This window comes from Canis lupus, chromosome 24 (genome assembly GCF_011100685.1).
Source record: "Canis lupus familiaris isolate Mischka breed German Shepherd chromosome 24, alternate assembly UU_Cfam_GSD_1.0, whole genome shotgun sequence".
NCBI lineage: Eukaryota > Metazoa > Chordata > Mammalia > Carnivora > Canidae > Canis > Canis lupus.
The window spans coordinates 95,950-121,972 of NC_049245.1; the positions used below are offsets into that span (position 1 = coordinate 95,950).

General features: G+C 61.4%; 1 protein-coding gene across 1 annotated transcript in view; it reads left to right on the forward strand.

Moving 5' to 3' along the window:
- The first annotated feature begins 384 nt into the window (after window positions 1-384).
- Window positions 385-26,023, forward strand: part of LOC119877460 (polycystic kidney disease protein 1-like 1) — a 79,964-nt gene continuing 54,325 nt past the window's right edge. Inside the window, exons 1-16 of the mRNA XM_038571395.1 lie at window positions 385-527; window positions 617-677; window positions 1,484-1,572; window positions 4,310-4,398; window positions 4,569-4,689; window positions 5,168-5,364; window positions 6,170-6,453; window positions 9,300-9,473; window positions 10,733-10,852; window positions 11,334-11,502; window positions 11,965-12,204; window positions 13,397-13,529; window positions 17,439-17,645; window positions 20,503-20,684; window positions 22,556-22,777; window positions 25,111-25,271. Of these exons, the coding sequence (XP_038427323.1) occupies window positions 6,240-6,453; window positions 9,300-9,473; window positions 10,733-10,852; window positions 11,334-11,502; window positions 11,965-12,204; window positions 13,397-13,529; window positions 17,439-17,645; window positions 20,503-20,684; window positions 22,556-22,777; window positions 25,111-25,271 (1,822 nt within the window). The 5' untranslated portion in view covers window positions 385-527; window positions 617-677; window positions 1,484-1,572; ... (2 more) ...; window positions 5,168-5,364; window positions 6,170-6,239. The remainder of the gene's footprint in view (window positions 528-616; window positions 678-1,483; window positions 1,573-4,309; window positions 4,399-4,568; window positions 4,690-5,167; window positions 5,365-6,169; window positions 6,454-9,299; window positions 9,474-10,732; window positions 10,853-11,333; window positions 11,503-11,964; window positions 12,205-13,396; window positions 13,530-17,438; window positions 17,646-20,502; window positions 20,685-22,555; window positions 22,778-25,110; window positions 25,272-26,023) is intronic.

The following is a 26,023-nucleotide window of genomic DNA, read 5'->3' on the forward strand; positions in this document are numbered from 1 at the left end:
CGTCCCCGAGGCCTTGGACCTCCTGCCGCCCCCCAGGGCCCTGCTCCCTGGAGCCCCCCCGCCCCCCCCATGGCCACCTGGGGCTACAAACCAGGGCCCTGGCAGCTTCGATGAGGAGGCGTTTGTGTAGTATCGCGTTGGGCAAACTCCAGACTCTTCGTTTTGTAAAATGCTTTTGCTGCCCGGGAAGGAGGGCAGGCCTGACTTGAGGAGGATAGGCCGGTGGAGCCGACTACACCCCATTTGGTAAAAGTCACCTGCCACATTGGGATTTAGAAGAAATGCACATTTGGTTGTGGGGACGCCCACACTGAACTTCCCACGTGGGTGCGGTCATGGTCCAGGGCTAGTGGCGCACAGCTCTGGGGACCCTAGGACTTGCCGGCAGTAAAGGGCCAGGGGGTGTCTTTTGTTATGTTTTGTTATGGAGACTTTGGAACCCTCCCCAGGGCTGGGGGCGCCGGTTGCCAGGGGAACTGACCTGGGATCACAGAGCTCCCGGGGCAGGTGCTCACGTGCAGACTGGGGTCGGTGGGCCCCGTGGGGCGTGGGAGCTCCAGGCGCCGCTCCCTCCCGTCTGGCCCTAGACTCGCATCCTTTATCACATCCCTTCCAGGTGAAGGTGGCTGTGGGCTTCCTCCTAAGGAGGAGAGTGTTGGAACCTGCCGTCTGTAGTGGTAGGTAGGTCAGAAGCAGAGGGAACAGCCTGGGGCTCACGGCTAGGGCCTGAAGTGTGGGGGGACCCAAGGCCGTCACCTGCGGGGTCTGACGCTGCCTTGGGCAGAAGGTGCCAGAAGTCAGTTGAATTCTTGCTGGTATCTGAGAATTGCTTGGTGTTAAAACAAAAATTAAAAAAAAAAAAACAAAAAAAAAAACATTGCTTGATGTTGCAGGGAGGATCCCACCCCCCCATTCCAGAGTTGGGTCTGGGAGCCATAAAAGATCACAGTTGGTAGATTAAATGTTACATAAAAAGTTGATAACCAAATTGGTTTTCCTAGAACAAACACAAATGAGTAAGTACAGCTCCTTACCCCAAGTGAATCTTAGGGGTGGTTAAGATCATAAAACGCACTCCTGTAGTTCAGCTGGCAGATTGGGGGTGATTTTCGGCAAACAGACCTGGAGATCTTGAGTTTAGAGTGACAGGACGGGACGCGCTGGGGGGCTGAGCCGCGTCCTCACCCTGCCCCGACCCCTGGTGAATCCCGGGTCTTTGAGGAGGGGAAGGCACCCACTGTCTCGGCTCAGAACATAAGAGCTAGCTTGGCGCTTTCTGTTCTCAGGATGCCCCGTTCTCTGAAAAACTGTTCCCCGATGGGAATTATGTTTTTGTGACTGCCAGGTAAAATATTTGGGGCTTTTAGTAACGTCTGTCAGGTAGTCAGCACTGCCTCCTGCAGCCTTGGGGGCGCAGGTGCGGGCGGCCCTGGGGTCACGGGAGGAGGGTGGCCATCGCCCCCCACGTGGTCCCGTCTTGCAGGCCAGCCCCAGCAGCCGGAGGCCTCCCCATCTGCTTCCCTGTTGTTCTTCGCTGTCTCGGGCTCAGCATCAGCACGGCCGTTTGAACAGGTCATTGTGTCCCCAGCCCTAGTCCCCCCCAGAAAACCCTTCGGGTCCGGTGGAGAGCGTGGCGGGTGAATGATCGCCGTGACCCACGCTCTGGGGAGAGACGGGCAGCCGGGCCTTCTCGGGCGAGCCACGGTAGGAGGCCGCCCTGCCACACACCGGACGTTCCTGCGCATCTCACGCTGCTCAGAGGCGGGCAGCGTTCAGAGCTGCACCTGCTGGATTACTCTGTGGTCTGTCGGTACTTGCTCGAATGACGTATCTTCAGCAAGTTGACCACGTTTCTAGAATATCGCTTCCCAAATTTCCTTAGCTGCAGCTGCATTTTCCTGGGTCGGCTGTGGTTTCCTTTCGGCAGCGGCATCAGCTGCTGTGGGAGGACCCGAGGACAGCGGGTGGGGTTCTCCTGAATTCTCCGTCTGGAGGGTGCTTGAGAGCTGCCCCCCCGGCTGGATGCTAGGACGCCCGGCACTAGCGTCCCTGTGACCCTAGCATTGCCGACGCTCGCTGGGCATCCGTGGGCCTGGCCTTGCCCCCCCGGCCCGTGGGATACGCGTGTCCTGGGCTCCTGCTTGTCCTCAGTCCTGCTGGTTGAAGGTGAGCACTCCCTGCCCCAGCTGGGTGCCTGGGCCGTGAGGCCTGGCGGGGAGGGTAGGCCGCCTCCCGGGAGCAGCGATGCCGACCCAGGTGCCAACCCAGGTGCCGGGGAGCTTGGGGGAGGCTTTATGGGCAAGACGTGAAGCTGCAGGGCTTTATGGGCAAGACGTGAAGCTGCAGGGCGCTGATAGAGGGCGGAATGGAATGTGCGTGGTGGTGGGCGGAGGGCAGAGGTGAGGAAGGAGCAGTGGGGTGTGCGGGGTGAGCGGTCTCCGCGACAGGAGTGCTCATGGGAGGGAGGCCCCGGGGCTGGTGGTCGCGGGGGATCCTTGGGGACAGGGCCCGGGGCTTCATCCCTGCCCCCGTCCCATTGCCTCTGGGTGCTCACGGCTCACAGCACCTGCCAGGGCTCAGGAGAGGGGCTGCCTTAGCGCGGGTTTCCTATCCTCCAGAGGGGATGGGGGCAGTGGAGGGCAGCGGGGCCAGGCGTCTGTCGGGCTGCTCTGCAGCCTTTTCAGGCCCTCGAGGCGCCTTCCTCTGGGGGGTGAGCGCCTAACCCGGCCCTCAGAGCAGGAGGGGGGTGCACGTGGGCAGTCCCACGAGTGCCCATGAGTGGGTCCCCCAGAGGGGATGGGCCCTTGTTCATCATTGGCTGAAACCACTGACGCTGAAATGGATGTCGAGCACCAGCTAACGCGTGGACCCTCCTCCACCCGAGGGTGCTGGCTCCTTTAAGGCACACACGCATAGGGGAGCACTGTTGGGGGCGCTGGGGGCTCGTGCATGTGGGACGAGGCGGTGGCCGCCCCGGAGAGTTGTGACGCACCCTCCACCTCCACTGCCAGCTGCTCCCTCCTGTTTGTCTCAGGGGCTGGATTTTGTCGCGGAAGCCACAGCTGTAGGGCACAGCCGAGGTGGGTGACGGCCTCAAGGTCGGGTCCCCTCCAGGCGCCCTGCCTGCACTCACCCAGGCCCTTGGCATTGTCCCCTGGTTCGCAGGCCCTGCCCCGCGGCTCCAGGAGGTAGGGGACTCCGTGGGGCCGACAGAGACCCTTGAATCCCTGAGCTCATCCTTCCTTTCCCCACTCTGTCCAGCACACTTAGGAGCAGCACGGTCTTGCACAGACAGTCCTGACTTGACGATCGCTCATCTTACAACTTTTCGACGATGTCATGAAAATAATACACGTTCAGTAGAAAACGTACTTGGAGCTTTGAATGGAGATCCCTTCCCATTGCTGGCGACGTGCGGTTCATCCTCTTGCGGGTGCTGGGTAGCAGCTCCCAGGCAGGTTCGCGGTCGCAAGTGTCCGCAGCCGATGCCCCGACGGCCCTTCTGTGCCCACACAGCTACTCCGTTTCCTCCTGTCTGCACAGCATCCAATCCGTTACAGGAGGGAGTCAGCACTTTAGTTTAAAATAGGCTTCGTATGTGAGGGTTTTGCCCGGCGTAGGCTCCTGGAAGTGCCCTGCGCACATTTGAGGCAGGCCAAGCTGAGTTCTGACGTTCGGGAGGTTGGGAGTGTCAAATGCATTTGCCACTTAACAGTATTTTTGACTTACGATGGGTCCATCTGGACACAGCCCCGTCATAAATCAAGGGAGACGTGTGGTGTTCGGCTGGACAGAAACGTCCTACGGAGCCCTGCCTCTGTGCGGGTTCCCTCAGGGGTACCGGGGCTGCTCCGTGGCCACGGCAGTGCTGGAAACAGAGCTGCTCGAGTCGGTAGAGCCAATCCAGTGTCTGAATTGAGAGCCAGTTCAGAGTATCCACTTTGGGATCCTAGTCTCCTGCAGATGCTTCCAGTGTGGCAGCCAGGCTGGTGCTTCCAAAACAGTGGCCAGGCTGTGCCCTCTGGTGCCCACACCCCTGCGCCCTTCAGAGGGACATGCAAAGGCCCAGGTCGGAAGACCCCGACTGACCTCCCTGCCTCCCACCCACCCCCTGCCCTCCAGCTTGCCCCCCGTGGCCCCAAGGACGTGGCCCCGTGGGGACGGGAGGCTAGCCTGCTTTATCTGGTGCCGGGGCTCTGCGGCCCAGCGGGGCCAGCTGCCATCCTGTGAATGAAACAGTCTTACTTTCCCAAATGTACTGGGGTTTTGTGAGCAGCTCTCAAACTAGCACTGTTTGTCCCACTCGCAGGACATTGTGAAAGCCACCAGCAGAGCACCACTAAGTGCCGCCAGCAGGAGGTCGCAGGCCGCTTCGGACCCGGGCGACCACACCGACAGGTATGTCAGCGAGCCCCCTCGGAGCCCCTGCATACGGGCCTCCGGGGACCCGCCTGGGCCGGGGTGCGCTCAGGAGTGCCGTCTGGGGAGGCAGTCCTGGGCCCACGGGCCACGTGAGCCGCGAGTGCCACCAGCCCCCCTGTCCTGCGCCTTTCCCCCTTCATCTTCAGAGAATCCTGGGGACCTTCCGTCACAATCACGAGCTTCTGGAACAGCAGTGGCCCGGACCCCTGTCGCCCACGGAAATGTGCGGTCGGGCCAGGGAGCAGTGTGCCCTGTGGCCTTCTCCAGGTGGGTGCCCGCCCGGCACGGGTGAGCGTGGCCAGAGCGCCACTGGGGTCAGGTGGCCCTGGAGCCCATGGCTGAGGCCCGTTCCCAGGACGCTGCTTGGGCGGCCCGAGAGCAGGCCATGACTCGGGGCCTCCGTAAAGGACCAAGGACACCGAATCGTTGACGTCTGCAGGAGCACCACGGCCCGGCTGGGCGCTCTGGTGTGTAGCTGACCCTGTAAACGTGCTCATGCAGAGCAGCTGAGCCGGGGAGCAGTGTGATCGGGGGACGACGGCGGCCCCCAAGCTCCTGGTGCTGGCTGCTGATCTCCCTTGGCGCCCCCACAGCCCATCTGCAGCGCACAGGCCCCCTGCACCTGCAGCCCCGGAGGAGGGAGCCTCAGCCCCGCTGGGCCCCAGGGCTTCCTGACGGTGCAGAAACCAGTGCCGACCCTGGCCTCGGCCCTGTCGCAACCCCTCCTCCACTTCTTGAATTGCAGCGCAGCTGTCCCCCGGCAGGGCCCTGCCGCCTGAGGGTGCGGATCCCCTCCTGCCCGTCTGCAGATGATGTGCCCTCAGACGTGCTTCCAGGGACTGACGTCGCCTCGACCGCTGCGTCCCCGGGGGTCCCCGTGAGGCCGGCTGTGTCCGCCCCGACCAGCTCTCCGACTGCACATCCTCCCACCTTGCCCAGAAGGTAGGGTGAGGGTGGCGGGGAGGCCGGCTTCCACCCTGCACCCCGATCCCGGAGCCACGGCTGGTGAGCTGGCCACGTCACTCGTGGTGGTTGTGTGTGTGGCCAGTGCCTAGGCCCCTGGGAGCCCGACTGCGCAGCCGGCCACTGCTTCCCACCGGAGCCCACGCTACTGCGGGTGCTTTGTGTCTCGGATCAGTCCTCCAGCCGCCCAGCCTGGAGCTGTGATGACTGCGTGTTCCTGGCAGGCGCGCGGGGCGCACGGCAGGGCAGGGACACCACAGGGAGCGAGGACGTGGGCACTGGCACCTCGACATTTCCACGTTGTCAGAGTTTTCTCTCTGCACTTGGCGGGCTTTCTGCCCTGGTTTACGGGCCCAGCCACCGAGGCAAACGATGATCACCCAAGACGTCCTGCGAGCTGGCAGCCGCCGCCCCAGCTGTGGGAAGTGGCGCCATCCGTGTTGAGCGTTTCCTCAGAAACATCCGAGGGACACACGTGTGGGCCTCACTTCAGCGACGAGGCAGGGGCTTCCGCGGCTGCTGGGACTAAGGGCCAGAGCAGTGGCTCTGAGATGTTGGCGGCCGTCAGTGTCCCCGTGGGCTCCTGGCCTGCCTTGCACTTGGCGCCAGTGCCCACATGATGCTGGCGCCACGGGCCCCGGGACCCCACGTTGGGCACCAGGGAGAGTAGCCCCGCCATCAAGTCCTGCCACGCTTGCTTTTGGGGTGGGCAGCCCCCCTCCTGCCTCCGCCCCTGCGGGCCGCACCCCTGTACTCCCTGAAGCTGTCCTGCCTCTCCCCACAGCTCCCTCGGCCACGGTGGCTCAGCATCCTGGCCTCGTCCCCCCACTCGCTGTCACCCCGGGGCCGTGTCCATGCACAGTCCTCCTGATGCACTGGATGCCGCCGACCATGGCTTCCCCGACACGGACGCTCGGGCCCCTCTGAGTCTGGGCTTCCGGGTCCGGGCATCTCCCAAGGCAGCTCTGTGTCTACGGGTGGATTTCGGGGACAGCTCCGGGGTCCAGGTGACGATCTACAATGTGTCCCGGGGAATCGCAGTCACCGCCTACCACCAGTTCAGGAAAGGTAGGGGGCTCAGCGGGGAGGATCAGAACACGGGTGCGGGGCGCAGGGAGGCAGACCCCAGAGGGAGCGCCGGCCACCCTGGGGCGGGCAGGAGACCCCCCGCAGCCCCGCGGCGCCTGCCGGGTTGAGATGTCTCAGGAGCCTGCGCCGCACCGCTCCCCATATGCCCTTCCTCGCTCACTCCCACCAGGGGCCCTGGGGTGCACCCCCAGTCCGGGGGGCAGGGGGTGTGCTGAGGCCACGCGCCTGCGGAGCCACGTGACTCTGCCACAGGGAGGGCTTGAGCTCCGCTGAGAATCGCACGCACGCACCTTGCACGCTTCGTCACTTGCATGAAATGTCCAACGCTTGCGTTCCGGCCAAGTGGCGCCAAACGTCTTAGTCCGGGCATCTCGGTGCTGGAGCCACTTGCTTGGACAAGGCCCCGGGCCCAGGGCCGCCGGCGGGGGCGGGGGCGGGGGCGAATCCGGACCCTTCCCTGCTCTCCAGCCGCAGCTCACGGCTTTCCGTTCATTGTTTTACATCATGTTTTGAGCGTGGTTCGTTCTCAAAGGTGCGACTCCTACCTCGGGCGACGCCGCTTCTACCTCCGCGATGCCCCGTGCGCCCTACGAGCAGGATCCCGGCCGAGGGCAGCACCCGGCCCCGCTCCCCGCCGCCGCCCGCGTCCGCACACGGGGTCCTGGCGGCCGAGCCTGCCCTCCAGGTGCACGGCGGCCCTCAGCGCCACGGATCGGGACACGCCGTCACCAAGCCCCCACCTGCCACTGTCCTTTCCTTGTGTCCCTGCTCAGCGGGGCTGCGGCTGACCATGGTCGGCGGCGGCTTCGTCTTGAGACACTTCAGTGGCGCCCACTGCAGTTGGTACCAGCTTTGAGGTTGATAGAACTTGCCGGATGTTGAGGAACTTCTCATCTTTCCCCTTTTATCAGGACTGACTTTCTTACTTAATTGATTTGAAAGAGACAGAGAGGGAGCATGAGCAGGGGGAGGGACAGAGGGAGAGACTCTGTGACGGGCTCGACTCCAGGACCCTGAGGCCACGACCGGAGCTGACATCAAGAGCCAGGCACTCACACTCCATGTGTCCCAGGATTTTTTTTTTTTTTTTTTTAATATCCGGAGACATGGGGCACCTCGCTGGTTTATTCAGTGGAGCACGTGGTTCTTGACCATGGGGTCCTGAGTCAAGCCCCACATTGGGCTTAGAGCTGACTAATGATGTGCTTTCTCCACTTTTTTCATTGGTTTAGTTAAAGAACCGGTGTTTGGGGCACCTGGGGGCTCAGTGAGTGAAGTATCTGCCTTCAGCTCAGGTCAGGGTCCTGGGGTCCCGGGATCAAGTCCCTTGTCAGGCTCCCTGCTCCCTGCTCCCCGCGCTGTTGTCGGGGCTGATCCTGGCCGTCCGCGTCCTCGTGCCTGTGCTTCCCACACGCGCTCCCCGGATGCGTAACCTGAGCATCCCGCCGTGTGCTGCTCCCGGTCCCTGTTTCCCTGGGTGACGCGTGTCCGTGCCGTGACTAGTCAGGCCACCCGCTAGCGTGTGGGGTGAGTGCCAAGAGCCTTCCTGTGTTTGGGGCAGTCGTTACCAGATGGTCTTTTGTAACAAATGCATCAGGAAGATGCAGGGAATAAGATCGTCACTTCTCACGGTTCTCAGAGGTGCTGTCCTTCAACGACAGTTTCTGGCCGTGGTTGCGCGTTCCCGTCTCGAGGAGCGGAGCTGCTCCGCTCTAGTGCGGCCCTGGTGCACCTTGCACGGCTCTCACCCACCTCTGACGTGTGGACCGAGTGCAGGTGCACGGCGGAGTCCTCCGTGCTTCGGGAGCCGTCCGCGCGATCCTCCACACGTCCCTGCTGGGGGGCCCTGCGGTCGCTTCCCTTTTCCTCCTTAGAGCTGACTTGATGCTTTTGTGTGGCTCAGAGTGATTATACTTGGGATCCCGTAGCTTTCCGGGCCTGAGCCTCAGTGCTGGTGGCCCCGAGTCCACTCTCTCCGGCCCGCGGTGCGCCTTTCCAGTAGGGAGACACGGTTCGTCTTCCTTCATTTCAGCAAAGATTTGTTTTTTTTTTAATTATGTCTTGAAATACGCGTCCTTGCTGGCATTTCCACTCTCTCTCTGGGAGACAGGCCACGCACGTGCTGGGGGCCTTTGTGTCTCGAGTCCGCTCATTTCATCTGCTCACGCCCCTCGCTTCGGCTCCAAATGCCTCCTGTCCTGCTCTGTCGCTTCTGCTTCCTGTGATTCTCTTTGCAATGTCGTCCTCCTTTCTTGCATTTCTGCCCTGTGGTCTTGTGTCATGGAAGCTCCTGATTCTTTCACATGAAATCCCAGAGATCTTTTCCCGTGGGTGGTGTCCTTCGTGGGTTATGACTTGGTACTGAACTTCCCGTCCTAAGCGTGGTGTGTTTCGCGAGCTGGGGTCTCCCTCGCTCCTGCCAGCCGGCTCACCCCACCCCTCGTGGCACCCCCCACGTCATAGAAGGGCGTTGTGTGCGCGTGTCGCATGCGTGTTGTGATGGTCACAGCCACGGCAGTCCGCCTCGCTGCGGCACGGCCAGGGTGTGTTCCAGCCTCGTGAGTGTGCACGACTGCATCCCCTCGGGCCCAGGGCAATGTCAGAACGCGGCGCCCTTTGTGAACAAGAATTATCAGACGCTCGGGACCGTGGAGCATCACAGAGATGCTGCACCCTGCCAGCGTCATGTGCCTGGCCCCGGCCCACAGAGTGGCCCCCCGCGAGACAGGGCCACCTCCGCCGTGTCGGTTCCCAGCAGCCTCACCCATCATCGTCCTCCCGCTGGTAACGGCTCACCACCCGGCCATTCTTGCTTCCTTTTCCAGAAGGAGTCTATGTGCTCAAGGCACTTATTTACAACGACCTTTGTGGACCCGGAAGGGAGCTCGGGCCTTATTACGTGGAGATGGGCCCCGCGACCATGTCAGTGTTCATGAATTCTAGCAGCATCCGCAGGGATGAGCTTCTGGTCTTTGCTGGCTCCCACGCGGATCAGAAAAGTAAGCGACCCATCCGGAGTCTGAGGGCCCACACCGGCCTGCTGGCGGTGAGCGTCCAGGCCGTAGCGATTCTCAGCTCAGATGCGCGCTCGCCTACCTGCCTCATCTGGGACACGATCATTGCCTGGTCCTGTGCCCTGAGGGGCATGTGAGGGTGAAGTCGTGTGACATCCTGGTCCTGGGATTGGCCGCCTAGCAAGGGCCTCGGGTGTGCATCTGAAGAGCAGGAGCTGGGGTGGCCTCTCCTGGGCGTGGCCAGGGGCCGGGGGATTCGGGGGGTGTGGCTGCAGGATGAGGAAGCTCTAAGGGGGTCCCCACGGACCCTGGGGACTGGGTCCAGACCAAGCACAGACCGCAGCTCGGCTGGCGGGCACCGGGGATGGAGGAGCACTCACGGGGCGCTGGGGGCTCCGCTCACGCATCGCTGCATCAGGCCCCACAGCAACCATGAGGGGCCCCCCTTGTGCTCAGCATCGTAGAGAGGAACCCGCCTCGGGGGCCGGTGGGGCTGACGGAGAACCCCAGCTGGATATCCGCAGCGGTGGAAGGAAAGAGCACCCAAGTGCTTGGTCTGAGGGACGGGGTTACGGGCTTCACTTCCCAGGACTGGGAGAGGGGAAGGCGCTGGGGGCCGTGTCCGGAGGCTCCCACGCAGCTCGTTCCACGCACTGACGCACACTTCGCAGGCAGTCGGTCTCCCGGAGCCTCCTGTCCGAGAAGTCAGAAAGCACGGCTGGGAGGGTATTTTAGCCGTTGCCCTTGGGTTCTGTGCCGGGAGTGGGAGGCGGAAGCTCGGGCACAGGCAGGAAAGTGGGGAGTCCCGTGCAAATCAAACACAAGCTTCCGCCCGCGGTCACTGCCGCATCGCAGCCACGATGAAGCTTCAGGTTCTCTTAGTGGGATGACATCACTGAGTCATGGGATACTTATTTTGCAGAAATTCCAAAGCACCAATGAACGAAACACCCACTGACTCTTATCACTGTTATAAATGAGCATTTTCTCGCTATAAATGGAGAAAGTGCACAGAACAGCAGTACTTGGGAAAAAAAAAAAAAAAAGAGGAGATCCGCCTCCTTTCCCCATAAAGATGGGTGAGCTGTTGGGAGTCTTCCCTGCACGACAGCCCTCGGGGACCCAGCAGGACCTTGGGGTTCAGAGAGGGAACGCAACGGATGGGAGACACTGGTCACCCGCCGCGAGAGACGAAGGAGCGACTGCAGGGCCCTTGCACAGGTTTCGTTCTGTCTTCTGTTCAGGCACCGTTGTCACACATCACTTTGCAGCCGGTCCCCCATGTAACGTGTCCTTCACATGTCAGAGCTGTGCGGCCGGTGGCCAGGCTTGGCCCAGCGTGACTGTCCAGTATCGGATGCAGCGTACGTCTCCACTCTGACCCTGCACTGCTGGGTCCGTCGAGGTCACGGGGGCCCCGGCACGCCCCGGAATCTGTGACTCGCTCTGCTGAGATTCATATTTGCCCTTGAAGCAGCCCTGTGTTCACCTGCAGGTCGTTCTAGGGCTTTCTAGAAGCCACACGCGTGGCGCCTCCGACCTGAAGGCATGGGGTGGGTCCAGGAGCAGGACCCCTCTGCAAGCCCCCGGGCCTGTCCCATGGCCTTTCAAGGAGAAGTCACGGGGATGCTTGTGCATTGGCCCTGTCACTTGATGAGCTGTGGCTTTGGTGGCCTTTGGTCTGCAGCCAGAACCACCCAGCTGGGCTGTCATCGCAGCCGTACGTGCGGGTGGGCAGGCTGGGGATCCCGCTCCCGGCCCCAGGGCATGGGAGGTGAGGATGCTGCGTCCCTGGACGGCCCCCGCCCTCCGCGCCAAAGCTCTGTGCCTCCCCTGCTCTCACAGCCGTCTCTGTCTACACAAACGGAACCATGTTTGCCACTGACATCGACATCACTTTCCTGGCTGTCACGGAGGAAACGGCCCCCTTGGAGTTCGTGTGGTCCTTTGGAGAAGGTCCAGCCCTGAGGACAACATCCAGGAGCATTAAGAGAAGACTCAGCATCCCCCAGTGGTGAGTGAACGAGGGTGGTGACGGGCTGGCGGCCTAGTCATGTGTTGGTCCCCCGGCTGCCCTAGGATGATCTCTGGAGCGCTTTGGCGAGTGGGGGGGACTCACATTCAATGTTATAGGACGAGGAGGTCCCTCTGCCTGAACTAGGGGCGGGCCTGGGGCTTTGGAACCAAGCGGTCCTGGGTTCAGATCCAACCCCCTTCCACCTAAATCAATCCCCATCCAAGCAGGGGTCACAGTGCTGACCCTGCTGCTCTGCCAGTGACTGACACGATGACAGGGGCGGGCCCAGCGTCCCTGCCACCTGTCCTGGTAAGTGGGAACCACGGGGTCGGGGAGGCCCTTTTCTGTGGACGAAAGGCACCCCCTGCCCTTCTCTGGGGTGAGAGGGCCGCTCCCTACCTCTGACCTCTCTGACCTGCTCTTGTCACCCCCCGGCCCTGTCCATGGTTCTCACTGCAGGTACAGCGTGACGGTGCAGGCGGCCAGCAGGCTGGGCAGGGTGGCCTCGGAGCCCCGCCGCATCAGGACGCAGAGGAGAATCGTCGCCAACCGGCTGGTGTCTCCCCTCTCAGCTCTGCTGAATGCCAGCGTCACCTTCACGTGCAGACTCAACTTTGGCACCAACGTGGCTTTCCTGTGGGACTTTGGGGATGGCACCGTGGGCCCGGGGGGCAGCTCTGCCCATCACACCTACCAAAGGTGAGCTGTGCAGGCGCAGGTGCAGGCGCAGGTGCAGGCGCAGGTGCAGGTGCAGCCCTGTGGGTGGTGCTGGAGACGTGAGCCCCAGCTCTGCACAGCCCACCTAGCAGCACATGCAGTTGATGGATACTGGGAAGACTCAGATGAACCCCCTGCTCTCCAGGAGCTCATGGCCTGGGGCCCGGGCATGGCAGGAAGGAAAACTGACCCCCTCAGTGCCAGATGCACGGGTAGGGCGGGGAGACAAGAGGTAGGACCACCAGGGGCTCACCATCCTCCCGAGAGTGTCCAGCATGAGTGAGCGCCTCCTGTTTGGAGAAGGACTGGAGCATTATGGACGCCCCGGCATAGCGGGACCGCTGGGGGGAGGCAGGCGTGCCCAAGGGAGGCCAGGGGTGTGCGCTACAGGGCTCGCCCTGGCACGGGTGCCCAGGTGCTGAGGCCAGGGAGGCCTCCGGGTGGAGCTGAGCCTCGGCTGGCACGACGCTGGGGCGCCAGCAGCAGCAGGGACAGGTGGCAGTCCTTCCTCCGGGCAGGACTTCCTCAAGAGCCCCTGGCCTTGCCGTGCGCAAGGACATACCCGAAGGGCCGCGTCACTAGCTCTCGATGTACCGGTGCCTTCTCCTCTGGAGGTGGGTGTTCACATAGCAAAGGAGTGGGCAACAGTGCCCAGGTGGGCCCGCCCGATGGGCACCCGGCCCAGGCTCCTGGCAGTGTGCTTCTGCCCCGCGCCCTACCTGTTGTCTAGCTCCCCAGGCTCCCCGACCCCCGGCACCCCGAGCAGGACCCCGAGCAGTGTTCCATACTGACACCGCGAAGGCAGGGGGCTCCGGCCCTGTGGGTCGGGGAGCTGGGTAGGAATACCGTGCCCAGACATCCCGGTCGGGGGCCCGCGGTGCCCATCGCATGGAGGTCAGCCCATGGCACGTAGAGGGGCCAGGCCGTGGCTGCCGGGGGTCCCCATGCGAACGGCTACTTCTCCGTCAGCGGGTGACGTCGGTCTGGGAGCCGGGCACCTGGCTCCCCCCCGCCCTGCACGGCAGGTGGCCCACGTGGACATTTGTCCTCACGGATGCGCTGTCAGTCCGTCGAGTCCTGTCCTCACGCGGGTGGAGGGTGTTCTGGAGGAAGAGGGAGCGGCAGACGTCTGCCAGGCCGCATGTGTTCACTCCCGTGGCTGCGGCCCTTCCAGGGAAGGACAGTTCACCGTCCAGGTCCGAGCCTTCAACGATGTCAGTGCTGTCTCCCTGGCAAAGCAGCTGTTCGTCGTGCGGGAGCCGTGCCAGCCGCCCCCCGTGAAGAACATGGGGCCGGGGAAGGTGCAGGTAGGGCCAGGCCTGGTGGTCATCGTGGCATGGGGAACCGGGGGCGGAGAGGAGCTCTGGCACCTGGAGCTGCTGCAGCGGACGTGGAGGGCGCGTCTCGGGGCTTCTGGGGCCTGGTGCCTCGGCCGAGGGAGGGCCCATCCTGGCCCCCGTGTGCCTGCTCTCAGGGGCTTGGAGAGGTTGCTTGTGCAGGGGTGTCTGTGGGGCTCAGTCAGTTGAGCCTGCCTTCTCAGGGTCCTGGGTTTGAGCTCCACGTGGGGCTCCCTGGGCAGTGGGGACTTCTGTCTCCCAAATCAATCAATCACTAAGGCATGGCTGCGCGAAGATGTGAGCATTTTCAGGAGAAAGGGATGTTTGGATTCACGTGATGTCAACACCCAGGGACACGGTCGCTCCTTCCCAAGCGCTTACCAGGGCTTAGGAAGCACCGGGCAGCTTTCTGCTTCTTCTGTTCCTTCGAGCCTCCGGGTTGGAGCGGATTTCCCTCCCTGGGGCCGAAGTGCCCAGTGACACAGGCAACCCACGGCCCGAGGCGCTGCTGCATTCGCCCGTGAGTTCTGTGGCTCTCCGGCCCCAGAGACACCTGCTGGGCCTCTGACCGGGGTGTGGGGTCGGGCGTGGAGACCGGGGGGACACACAGAGCGTCCCTAGGGCAAGGCCCTGGTGGTCCTGGCACGTGGGTCCTGCGGGACGTGACGGCCACCCATGGGCGAGACGCAGGCGCCGCTAGGCCAGCACGCACCCACGTGGTCGGCATTCTGCATGGGCGGTGGGCTGAGTCGGGGAGAGGGACAAAGCGTTCCGGGGGACCCCAGTGTGGAGACTGGAAGCGGCCAGAGCCAGGGCGACAGGGGTCTGGGCCTAAATCCTGACCGTGGGTGCACCCAGGGCTCGGGGCTTCTCCTCCATGAGCCTGGTCCAGGGAGGCATCCGCAGCCCCAGGTCCACACGGTACTGGCTGTGCGACCCGGGTTCTGGTCTAAAAAGAGGTACTTAGGGGTTTTTCACATTTGAAGCAAAGGAAACAACACCGATGAGTCCATTTTTTTCTTTATTTTGTTTTTCTTGGACACATTTTCTAAAAGGATAAAGGAAAAGAGAGAATCACCTAAAATGCAGCAAGAGCGCGCTCCTGTGTCTCACACGGCAGGAAGGCCAAAGGTCGATTCCCACCTAGAAGGAATCGCGTATTTCTTAAAATCCCACTTCCCAACTCCTCCTAGAAGTTTACCCTTTTCTCCACTTTTGTGGGAGTTTTTCATTAACAAGTCCTGCAGGGGAGCTTGTGTGCTCACTGTCTACCCCGAGGGGGGTCCTGCCAGTGGGGCAAAGTCTTCATCCCTTGGTCCTCATCCCTCCTCCACCCTTATCCTGTCACCCCTGGGCCTCAGCCCTCTTCCATCCTCCACCCTCCACCCTCCACCCTCATCCCTTCTGCACCCTCCTCCCTCATCCCTCTGCCCTCCTCCATCCTCCACCCTCCACCCTCGTTCCTCATCCCTCCTGCACCCTCCTCTCTCATCCCTGGGCCCTCAGTCCTCCTCCCTCCATCCCGCAGCCCTCAGTCCTCCTCCATCCTCCACCCTCCATCCTCCACCCTCCACCTTCCACCCTCACCCTTCATCCCTCAGCCCTCCTTCATCCTCCATGGTCATTCCTCATCCCCCCCTCCAACCTCATCCCACCTCCACCTTCATCCCTTACCCCTGGGCCCTCGGTCATCCTCCATCCTCCATCCTCCACCCTCTACCCTCCACCCTCCACACTCATCCCTTCCGCACCTCCTCCCTCCTCCCTCCTCCATCCTCCACCCTCCACCTTCCACCCTGACCCCTCAGCCCTCAGCCCTCCTCCGCCCTCAGCCCTCATCCCTGGGCCCTCAGTCCTCCTCCCTCCATCCCGCAGCCCTCAGTCCTCCTCCATCCTCCACCCTCCATCCTGTTCCTGGAGAAAAAAAAGAGGCAGAGACACAGGCAGGGGAGAAGCAGGCTCCCTGCGGGGAGCCCGATGCGAGACTCGATCTCAGGACCCCAGGGTCATGCCCTGAGCTGAGTGGAAGGCAGATGCTCAACTGTTGAGCCCCCAGGTGCTCCGGCAGTGATCTCTAAAGGTAACCTAACCCTAGCTCATTATCCCACTGCTCTGTCTCCAGAATTTCTTAATGCAATTGTTTGATGTGGGATGCACAAAGATTTCTTATTTAAAAAAAATAGAGAGAGAATAGGGGAAAAAAAAGCTTTTCTTCATCAGCTAGATCTGTAATTTCCCTAAAATATTGTTAGTTCAAAAAAGCGAGAAAATAGCGCTGGAATCTTTCCCTTAATTCTCAGCCTTCGGAGAGGGAGGGTGAGCACCGGCCTCTTCTGATGGTGGTGCTCTTCTGATGCTGAGCTGTGGGGGCTTCGTGGGAGGACGGGGGCAGGGGCCGCTGATTCTCCGCGTGATCGACGTCGTGTTAGCTCTTCCGTCATTGCAGACATGGTCTGTGAAAGGCTCGGGGTGGCCTGTCTGGGGCCCGTCGGGTTCGCTCTGGGCTCGGGCCTTCTGCCTCCCCGACTGGTCTTGGAAAGCTCCTGCCGTGCCCACGGGCAGCTGCCTTCGCCTGGAAGTGGCATCTCTCGACGGAGCCCCAGGCTTTCGCATAGGGTGACGGGGGGTGGAAATCTGGTGCAGGGGGTGCTCGGTGTTCCTGGGGCGTCATCGTGTGCCAGCTCCGTAGAGCACATGGCAGGGAGTCACACATTCAGCATAAAGTAGGCCATGATTTCACCTGCTGTTTCCCATCCAGAAACATTACGTATGCAGAATTTACATGTTTTTGAGACATTTTATGCTTGAATTCTCTCCTATTAAAAGCTCTGCGTCTATAACATCAACATCTTTAATTATTAGCACTTTTCCTAATATATATGGGAAATGTTTTCAAAGTAACAATATCAGAAGTGAAACCTCTTTGTGAGTTTTCAGATTTATCTGTGGTTCGTTCTTTGGCCCTTAGAATATATCCTCAAGACGCTGTACATTGAAGTAACTTGAAACATTTCTCTTTTCTCTCTTGCTTCCTTGAAATATGGTTGCATTCCTTCGTTTGGGTTCCCGGTTAGCAAATAAATTTTTGGTTTCTTTTGGCTTTGTTTTTGCATTTTGACTTGATTTTTGAATATATAGAACATTTATGTAATTTCATAGCCAAAAGCCTACAATGAAATGTAAGTGTAAATTTCATTTTGTGATTTGCCCACGTATGTCTTTGCCCATTTTTCTATTGGAGATGTTGAAAATGTCTTACTGACTTTAAACAAAATTAACTGTCATGTATTTTGCAAATGCTTTTCTTTTTTCTCTGTTGATTGCTTTTTAAAATGATTTTTTAAAAAAGAAAAAAAAAGATTTATTTTTTTAGGGAGGGAGACGAGAACACGAGCAGAGGAGGGGCAGAGGGGGAGACTCTCCGGCAGACTCCCCCGCTGAGTGGGGCTTGATGTGGGGCTCGGTCTCATGGTCTGAGCCAAAATCAAGAATTTGATTCAGTCACTCAGCCCTCAACCCGTGAGCCACCCAGGCACCCCTAAAATGAGTTTTGACGTTCAAGTTATTTTTTATCGGAATCAAATCTCTTAACTCTCTCCTTTTGTATTTTCCCATTAACGTTATGCTTAGGATTTTTTCTCATGATCATTTAAGTATAAATAGTCACTTATTCTTCTTGTTTTTATATCAACTTGTTAACTTTTGTCTGTAGAAATGACATACATTTGTTTCCGTGCTTTATATTACAACTGTAAGGATCCCACCTGTGATGGTGCAAATGTGTATAATTTGCGTACCCTGCTGAGAGTAAGCGTTGGTGCTTCTCTGTGGCGTTAGACATAATGGACGTTTCGAGATCTCTTTCTCCTTAACCCGCAGGTGTGGAGGTCTCAGCCTGTGACTCTGGGCGTCACGTTCGAGTCTGCGATCCTCTGTGACATCTCCCAAGGCCTCTCCTACACCTGGACCATCCAGACCTCCGAGGGGTGGCCAGTGCCCCTGCCCCCTGGTGTCAGCACACGCAGGCAGACCATCACTGTCCCCGGCTACTTCCTGGAGCTTGGGAACTACACCGCTCTCGCCAGGGTGCGTGACCGGCTCACAGGCTTCCCGCCAGCCTCAGAGCAAGAGCTCAGCCCCTGTCCCCCCAGCCTGCTCTATCCAAGACAAAGAGGGTTACACAAGTGTGGCTGGGCTCCTGAGAAATGCTTCAGTTCCCCTGAGAGAGCAAATTTCATGTCTGAACCCGGGCAAAGTAATTGTGAAAATCTTGTTCTTCTAACAAAAGCCTCCTGTGCATCCGCTTTGATGGTGTCTCTGAGGTAGTCCCGGGATGTCAGGGGAATAGCTGTGTCATCACAGAGCTTCTGCCTGGAAAGGGAGGGGATGTTGTCAGGAGAACTGAGGTCATGAGGGCACCCTGGTGACAGGGCCGCTGTTGGCACTTGGTGTATTGTGGCTGGAAAAATGGTGAAAATGTGTCATGATCCCTTCTAGGAGAGTCGGCTTCATGGAACAGAGTCTGTTCGCAGGCAGACACTGGGGCTCGTGCCCGGGGTGCAGGCTGGCAAAGCAGGCAGGGAGCAGAGGCTGGAGGGGGCGTCCGGAACCCCCTGCCACGTGGGCTCTGCAGTGGCAGCGTGGGTGGACGTAGGTGGACTTGGCCTTAGCCACCTGCCCTGCTGACTGCTTGTAAAAAATGACCTGGGAAATTCAAAGGAAGTTCTGAGGCTGAGCGCGTGGAGCGGAGCAAGGCCACTCCCTGTTTTCCTGGTGACAAGAGGCTGTCTGCGCCTGGCTCTGCTCCAGGGAGATAAGGATGCAGGGAGGACTATGTAGCCTTAGCCCCCCGGAGCTCGACAGCTCCTGGGGAAGGGAGAGCATGAGACAGGGAGCCCGGGGTGGGCTGTGAGCCAGGTCAGGAGAGGACCCGGGGTGGCCCAGGCTGTGGATGGCCCCATGGAAGCTCTTGGGCTCTGAGAGGGTGGGCAACGGAATATGGGTCTGAGCACAAGAGTGTGGGTTTCTTCTGAAGACTAGGGGAAGGCAGAAATGAAGGGGTCGGGCTTCAGTGCTTAGTGGGCCATGTTGGAAATGGTGGAGGGAGTTCAGGTGGATGTGGGGGGCTAGGGGATTGTGCTGGGGTCCCTGAGCAGGAGGGCAGAGCAGTGGGGGAGGAGGGTAGATTGCAGCTGGGCTGCTGGGGCCCAGAGCAGACCCTGTGGCTGCAGTGGCCGCCCTCCCAGCCTGACTCCAGGTGTCCCTAGGGGGGCAGGAATGAGGTGCAGGCATAATCCCACGCTGGGTGGCTGTCCCGCTCCTGAGAGGCCAGGTGTCTATGGTGGTTCTCCGGCCCGAGACTATGCAGACCACACATACTGTTGGAGGTAGTGGGGGGTCATTGTGCAGGACCTGGTTCCTACTGTGTAAGGACACAATGACGACCTGGCAAAGAGAGGAGGGGACAGGACAGCGTGCCCGCGAGGTCCCCTCTCCCTCCGTGGCTCTGAGCAAGTGCACAGCTGTGTAAGATGCGCGGTGACGGGCACTGCAATGCTGAGGGGACCAAGCACCGTGGGCTGGTGTGTCCGGGGCTGCGAGACGTCCTTTCCCCAGGCTCCGGCCGGCAGGGGTCACGGCACCACTCCTGCCCACGAGGGACGGCTTAAGGGAGGGGTGAAGCCACCACGCTCAAGGGCCCCCGTTGCCTGGCACACTTACTCATGGGCCACTTCGTCGCCGGGGAGCAGGCTCCGGCCACGTCTCCCTCCAGGTCCTGCCTCGATGAGGTGCTTTGAGGTGCTTTCGTTCGAATCTGAGCTGCTCGTCGCATGGCTCGGGGGTCGCACCCTCAGAGGTCCCGCCATCCCACCATGCTGATGGGCAGCTCCCGCACCTGCACGTCCCCATCCTGGGACAGTGCAACACTCCTTGGGCGGGCCTGGCTGAGCCGGCAGACATGGGAGTGTGATCCCAGGGGGCTCGATGGCCGCCAGGTCGCCCTAGGGGAGCCACCAGCAGGGAGCCGCAGCGCCTCTGAAGGAGACTGAGGACCAGGCGCAGCCCACGAAGCGAGCAGCAAGTGTCATGCTCTCATTTGCTTTGGTTTCCAAATTGCGTCAAAGTCCTCAAAGAGCCCTTTGGGACGTCCTGTTTATCGAACGTTCCAGGATTCCCGAGGTTCCAAGTATGTGTCTTGAAGTTCATTTACGTTGCTTCAAGACCATCACGTGGAGGCCACAAGTGTAGGTTGATTTTTTAAGATTTTATTTATTTACTTATACATTTATTTGAGAGAATGAGAGGGTGGGAGGGTGGGAGAGGTAGGAAGCATCTCCAGCGGACTTTGCGCTGAGCGCGGAGCCCCAAACGCGGCTGGATCTCATGACCCTGAGATCGTGAGCTGAGCGGAAACCGGGAGTTGAATGCTCACGCAGCCACCCTAGGAATGCAATTTAGGACAAGCCAGCTCTGCCAGCCAAGACTGTGGACAGGCTTCCCGTCGTAGGGCAGGCTCGGCTCAGGACCGTGTGCAGATGATGGGGAGCTGAGTCACGGAGGCGGGAGCTGTGCCCACTCGCCCCTGCCCTCCTGCACTCCGGCCACCGTGGCTCTACTCGGGGCACAGCTGGCTGTTCCTCTGACACAGGTGACGTGCTAGGTTCCCGGTACCTGGGCCGCTCTGGAGCTGCTGCGGGACCCGGTGGCACGTTTACACTCACCAGCTTCCTTCCAATTTTGTCTTATTTTTTAAAAACTTGATTTATCTAAGTCATCTCTGCACCCAAGGTGGGGCGTGAACTCATGCCCCAAGTTCAAGAGTCTCACATTCCACTCAGAGCCGGTGGGCACCCCAATGTCCTTCCAGCGGTAGAGGGCGGTCTGGCTCCAGCGAGCATGCTGCCCGGGCCCCGAGTGACGCCCCCTTGTCGTCACGTTGCAGGTTCAGGTGGATGGCAGCGTCGTGCACAGCAACTACAGCGTCGGGGTGGAGGTGCGGGCCAGGGCCCCCGTCAGCGTCATCTCCGAGGGCACGCAACTGTTCATCTCCAGGTCCCCCTCAGTCACCGTCATCCTCAGTGGCTCCCAGTCCTACGACCCAGACAACCCCGGGGCCACCCTCAGGTGAGCGCGGGAAGGCCGTGGGACCGCTGGTGAGGTGGAGGCAGCCTTTCTGCTCGCCCGTGGCCCCCTCCCAGCCAGGGCTCAGAACGCCGGCACGGGTGGCTGTAGAATCCCGCTGGCATCATCTGCACCCTATTGGGACCTCTGCCTTTATCTGTTGAGCTAACGTCTCACTCAGGACCCTCGCGTGGGGAGCGTGGGGGAGGGGCAGGAGGAAACCCGGAGCAGCATTGGAAGTTGGCATTTATGGCACATTTTGAAAAATGAAGCTTAAATATCGTCTCCGTCTGTGCAGGCTGCCTAACAAACCCCACAGCCTGTGAGCTTGTAAACAGTGGACACTTCTCTGTGTGGACGTGAGGCCGGAAGGCCAGATGGACGTGCCGGCCGCTTTGGTGTCTGGGGAGGACCTGGTTCCCAGCTGGTCCTCACAGGGCGGAAGGGGCTCGGGGGCTCCCGATGGGTTCTGCTATAGGAGCACCAGGTGTCCCTGCCTGAGACAGCCCCCTTCCCCTGCCGTCATCCTGGGCGTTAGGTTTCCCCATCTTATAGGGCATTCAGTGCTCAGCAAGTAGGCTCTTCTGGTATTCCTTGCTTTGGTGTCTGGGGAGGACCTGGTTCCTCGCTGGTCCTCACAGGGCGGAAGGGGTTCGCATGACCTGGAACACGCATCCTCCACGGATGCCACCCAATGCCCATGACCTAGAACATGCATCCTCCATGGACACCATCCATGTGCCGGTCACCTGGAGCATGCATCCTTTGTCCAGACGGCTCTTGGCCTTCAGGTTGGGTGTCCTGCCATCTCCTGGCCTGGTCCCTCTGCGGCCTTTCCATCTCTGCCGACGGAGGCATCCTTCCAGTCTTTCAGGCCAAAAACCTTAAGCAGTTCTCTTTTTCTCTCCCGCTTCCTGGCCAGTCTGTTGGGAAAACTCACTGGCCCCATCCGGGCCGAGTGGCATCTTGGGCTCCTTTCAGGGGTCTCCTCCCCAGCCCCCATGTTCCCTGTGACCATCATCAGACCATGCCTCACAGAGCAGGTGGACGGAGTCTTGTCAAGCTCTGCTCCAACCCTGTGGCTCTCAGCAAGAGCACAGAGGCTCCGTGCCTCAGCGTCCACCATCACCTGCGCCCCGAGTCCTCACCCTGCCCTGCGGTTCCCGCCTGCCCTCAGACGCCCAGCTATGCTTCTCCCTTGGTGCCTTGGCAGTGGGGTCGCCTTCTGCATCTTGCCTCAGTTTGCCCCTGAACTGTCACCACCCATCTCCTCCGTCAGACATCGTGTGCCCAGGGAGGCTTCCAATGACCTCATCCACAGGGATGACGGTCCCGTGTTGAGTCTGCGGTTTGTCCATAGCTCCTTCTGCCTGTGACATCCCATATTCACTCACTCGCTGCAGGCACCGTCAGTGCTCTGTCCCTGCTGCAATCCACTCCAGGAGGGCAGGGCTGTGGCTGGCACAGCGTGGGTCCTCCACGACTATTCCTGAACAGCTAGAAGAGTCACTTTGTCTCTTCACCCCGTGAGCGGGGACGTTTGCTGCGTCCCAAGTGTGGGCTTTGGTGGAGGCGAGAGGCGGCCACTGGGCTCCCCAATCACATGCTTGTGTTCTGGGTACGTCCGGCGCCCGGCCTCAGGAGACATGCTTCTTGTTCACTCTGTGCCCCCCCGTGTGAGCCCCGCGTGGTGCCCACGAGCTGGAGTCCAGCGTGCGTCTGCTCCCTGGGTGCGGGGACCACGCCCACCAGGCCTGGAGGAGGAGGAGCGCTCCCCCCGAGGGCCTCCCCCCCCCCCCCCCCGCCTGCTCCCGGGCCCAGGGAAGCCCGTTTAGTGAGCCGGCGCGGTCGCCCCACGGCAGCTTCTCCCACAGGTACCACTGGACGTGCACCGCGGCCGGCGCCCCCGGGGAGCCCTGCTTCACCGCCTCCTCTCCGCACAGCCTGCGTGCCGGGGCCCCCTCCCTTTCTTTTCCTGCCAGCTCTCTCAGCAACAGCTACGACCAGTTTCTCGTGACGCTGACCGTGTCCAGCGCCGGCCGGAACTCTTCAGAGGCGCAGGTGTTCCTGTCCCCGCGCCCCGACACGGCACTCAGGTACTGTGTGCCCCGTGCCCCCTGTGTGCTGGGCCCGGGGGTGATGGGGGGTCGCCGGGACCTGGGGCCACACAGGACCCCTGTGCTGAGGGCCAAGGGGCCCGACTGACGAGGGCTGGGGCCTGGGGACGCGCGTACAGGCTACTGCTGACGTGGGGGGCTCCTAGGAGGAGGCGCCCCTCCAGCCCAGCAGCTGCCCCGAGGCAGAGGCCTGTGCTGGGGCTCGGGGCTGAGGCACCCGGGGCCTCGCCTCAGGGCCTTGCGGGCATCACGGGGCTGGGCCACGTGTGACGTCGAGGCAGCACAGGGCGCAAGGGTAGGGAAGCGCTCCATCGGCAGCTGGGTCTGCAACGAGGAGGCCAGACCCCGGATGCATGAGCCGCAGCTGCTCCCGTCACCCCCGGGGGCCTGGGTCATCAGGGAGCGGGCCGGGGGCACGCAGGTCACCTGGACGGGCCCAGACGGGCAGGCCGCTTCCGTACACGGACCTGCGAGGGACCTGGGCAGTAACCACCTCGACGTGAAGACAGCCCGTGGTTAAAAGTGTGCAGAACTGGGTGGGTCCTGGGAGGCTTCCTGGAGGAGGAAGCAAATTAGCTGTGCTGGCAGGACCGACGCTAGGGAGAGGACGTGAGCTGTGGCACCGAGCTCAGACCGCTCTGAAGGAGATGCCCCCCAGGAGCTCAGGCCTGAGGCCATGAAAAATAAGGTGGACAAGATGGGGCACCTGCCCACGGTCCACACAGGCCAGGCCACCTGCCTTTCTCAGGAGTCCTGACGTGTAGTCAAACTGGGGGAATCAGGGCGCCCACTGGCGCGGTCGGTACAGGCTATGACTCCTGATCTCACCGTCCTGAGTTCAAGCCCCACGTTGGGTATGGGACCTACTTAAAAAAAAAATTAGAGACAGAAGGTGAAGGGACGTACAGGGTCACAAACCTCGGGCCGTAAATCGGAAGATCATATGTAATAAATAAGACACTTTTGTTCTAAAAAATACAAAGCACTATGTAATTCTGCTCCTTGCAAGATACCAAATGTACTAATTGTCAATATTTTATTTTTGTATTAGAGAGAGAGAGAGAGAGAGAGAGAGAGAAAGAGAACGCATGGGGGGAGGGGCAGGGGCGGAGGGAGCAGTGGTCGCCCCGCTGAGCAGGGAGCCCATCGGGACTCGATCCCCGGACCCCGGGACCTGGACCTGAGCCGAGGCAGCCACCTGAGGGCCCTGAGACAAAGCGCTGACTCTGAAACCCTCCTGGACTGTGTTGTGAGGGAGGAGGGTGGACACTGCCAGCTGTGAGGCCCGGGCTGGGCCGGGTGGGCCCCTCCTGGCCCGACTGCACCCCTGCGGGAGACGTGTGAGCACTTAGGGGCGGACGCACACACAGGGACGGGCCAGCCTGAGCCCCGGGGAGCCTGTGCGCCGTGCTCTCCCCACGCCCCCACCCCTCCTGCGCCGGGAGCTGCACCTACGGGCTGCAGTCTGAGACCCGCGCGGACCGGCGCCTTCACGTGGGAGATGCCGGCACCACGCACCCACTCGGGGGCCTCCCCCACCCTGACCTGCTGAGGGCCCCGCATCCACAAGCAAACACCCCACTGGAGCGGGCCTGGGGGCCAGGGCACTGCATCATGTCCCGCAGGACGGCGAGAGCCTGGGTGGCAGCAGGGCCTGGAGGAGGGGAGGAGGCTCGGCCCGCAGGCCTGAGGGAGCTGGGGTACCACGTGTAGGGTAGGGGCAGCAGGCGGCCGAGAGTGGACGGGGCCGTGGGCATGAAGGATGCACCTGGCAATGGGGGCACCCAGGTCAGGCTCCGGGTGGCAGGGGGGGTCCGAGGTGAGGGGAGCAGGGGTGGGGGAAGGCAGCCTCCCTGGGTGGGGAGGGCGGGGTGCGTGGCCTGAGGGGGGTCAGGGTGTCATCCTGGCCCTGCCTGAGCTCTGTGCAGCGTGGGGAGGGGGACGCGCGGCCTCCCTGGCAGTGTGCATGGCCCTGGGTGGGGGTCAGGGTGCCGGCCCGGCCCTGCCTGAGCTCTGTGCAGCGTGGGGGGGGGGTCGCGCGGCCTCCCGGGCAGGGTGCACGGCCCAGGGTGGGGGTCAGGGTGCCGGCCTGGCCCTGCCTGAGCTCTGTGCAGCATGGGGGGTCGCACGGCCTCCTGGGCAGGGTGCGCGGCCTGGGGCGCGAGGCGGTCGGTGCTGGGGGAGTGTGTGCAGGCTCGGTCAGCCCGTAGGCTCCGTCGTGCCGGCCTTGCCGGTGCCACACGCCCCCGGGAGAGTGAGGCCGAAGCCCCCCGGCTGCCCCTAACACCCCACCCGGGGTCTGCGCGGTGCAGGTTTGTCCGCATCTCCCGGGGCAGCTTCAAGGACGCGCTTGTCAACTGGAACGAAGAGCTTTCCCTGCGTGCTGAGTGCGACGTGTGTGCCGCGGGGCCCCGCCTGTCTTACTCCTGGGACCTGTTCCTGGTCAATGCCACGGAAGGGACCCGAACAGACGGTACGGCCCCAGCCGCTTTGGCCTCGCCCACCCGGGGAGGCAGAGGCCTCAGGTCCCGGGGCAGACGCGGACTTGCCCAGACCCATGTTCCGGCCGTGCCCTCCGGCGGGCGTGACCACGCGGGCGCCCCTCCTGCAGGGCCCTTCCCACGCCCTGTGGGCTTTTCAGAACCAAAGTCGGGGGGACGCGGAGGGGCTGACGAGCAAACAGCCGGCGCACGGGTTGCAGCACAGCAGCGAGTATCTCCCTCTATCGCCCGACAGTCTCGCTGTGACGGCAGCGAGGAGTCCCGGAGCGACCCCGTAGAAATCCTTTCTCGTAACTCAAGGCAGCGCCGCTTAGATTGACCACACGGGGGGCGGGGGGGGGGGCACAGGTGAGCGTGTCTAGAGGAGGCAGGACTAACCTGCGCCAGGTGTGTGGGGGAGGGCAGGTGCAGGCGGACCAACGCGAACACTAGCTCTGCTCCTCCACCTACCTCCCTGCTTCCCCCCGGGGAACCAAGCTCCCCGCCACTTCCTGCACGAGTCCTTCCCAGGTAGGGGTCACGTGTGTGAAGGTGGCATGCTGATGACGTCCGTACGCGGTTTTGTTTCTTTTTATTTGTTTGTTTAAAAAGATTTTCTATGTAATCATTTGAGAGAGAGCAAACGTGAGCAGGGGGAGGGGGAGGGAGAAGCAAACGCCCGCTGAGCACGGGGCCCCACACGGGACTCGATCCCAGGACCTGGGATCGCGACCCGAGACAGAAT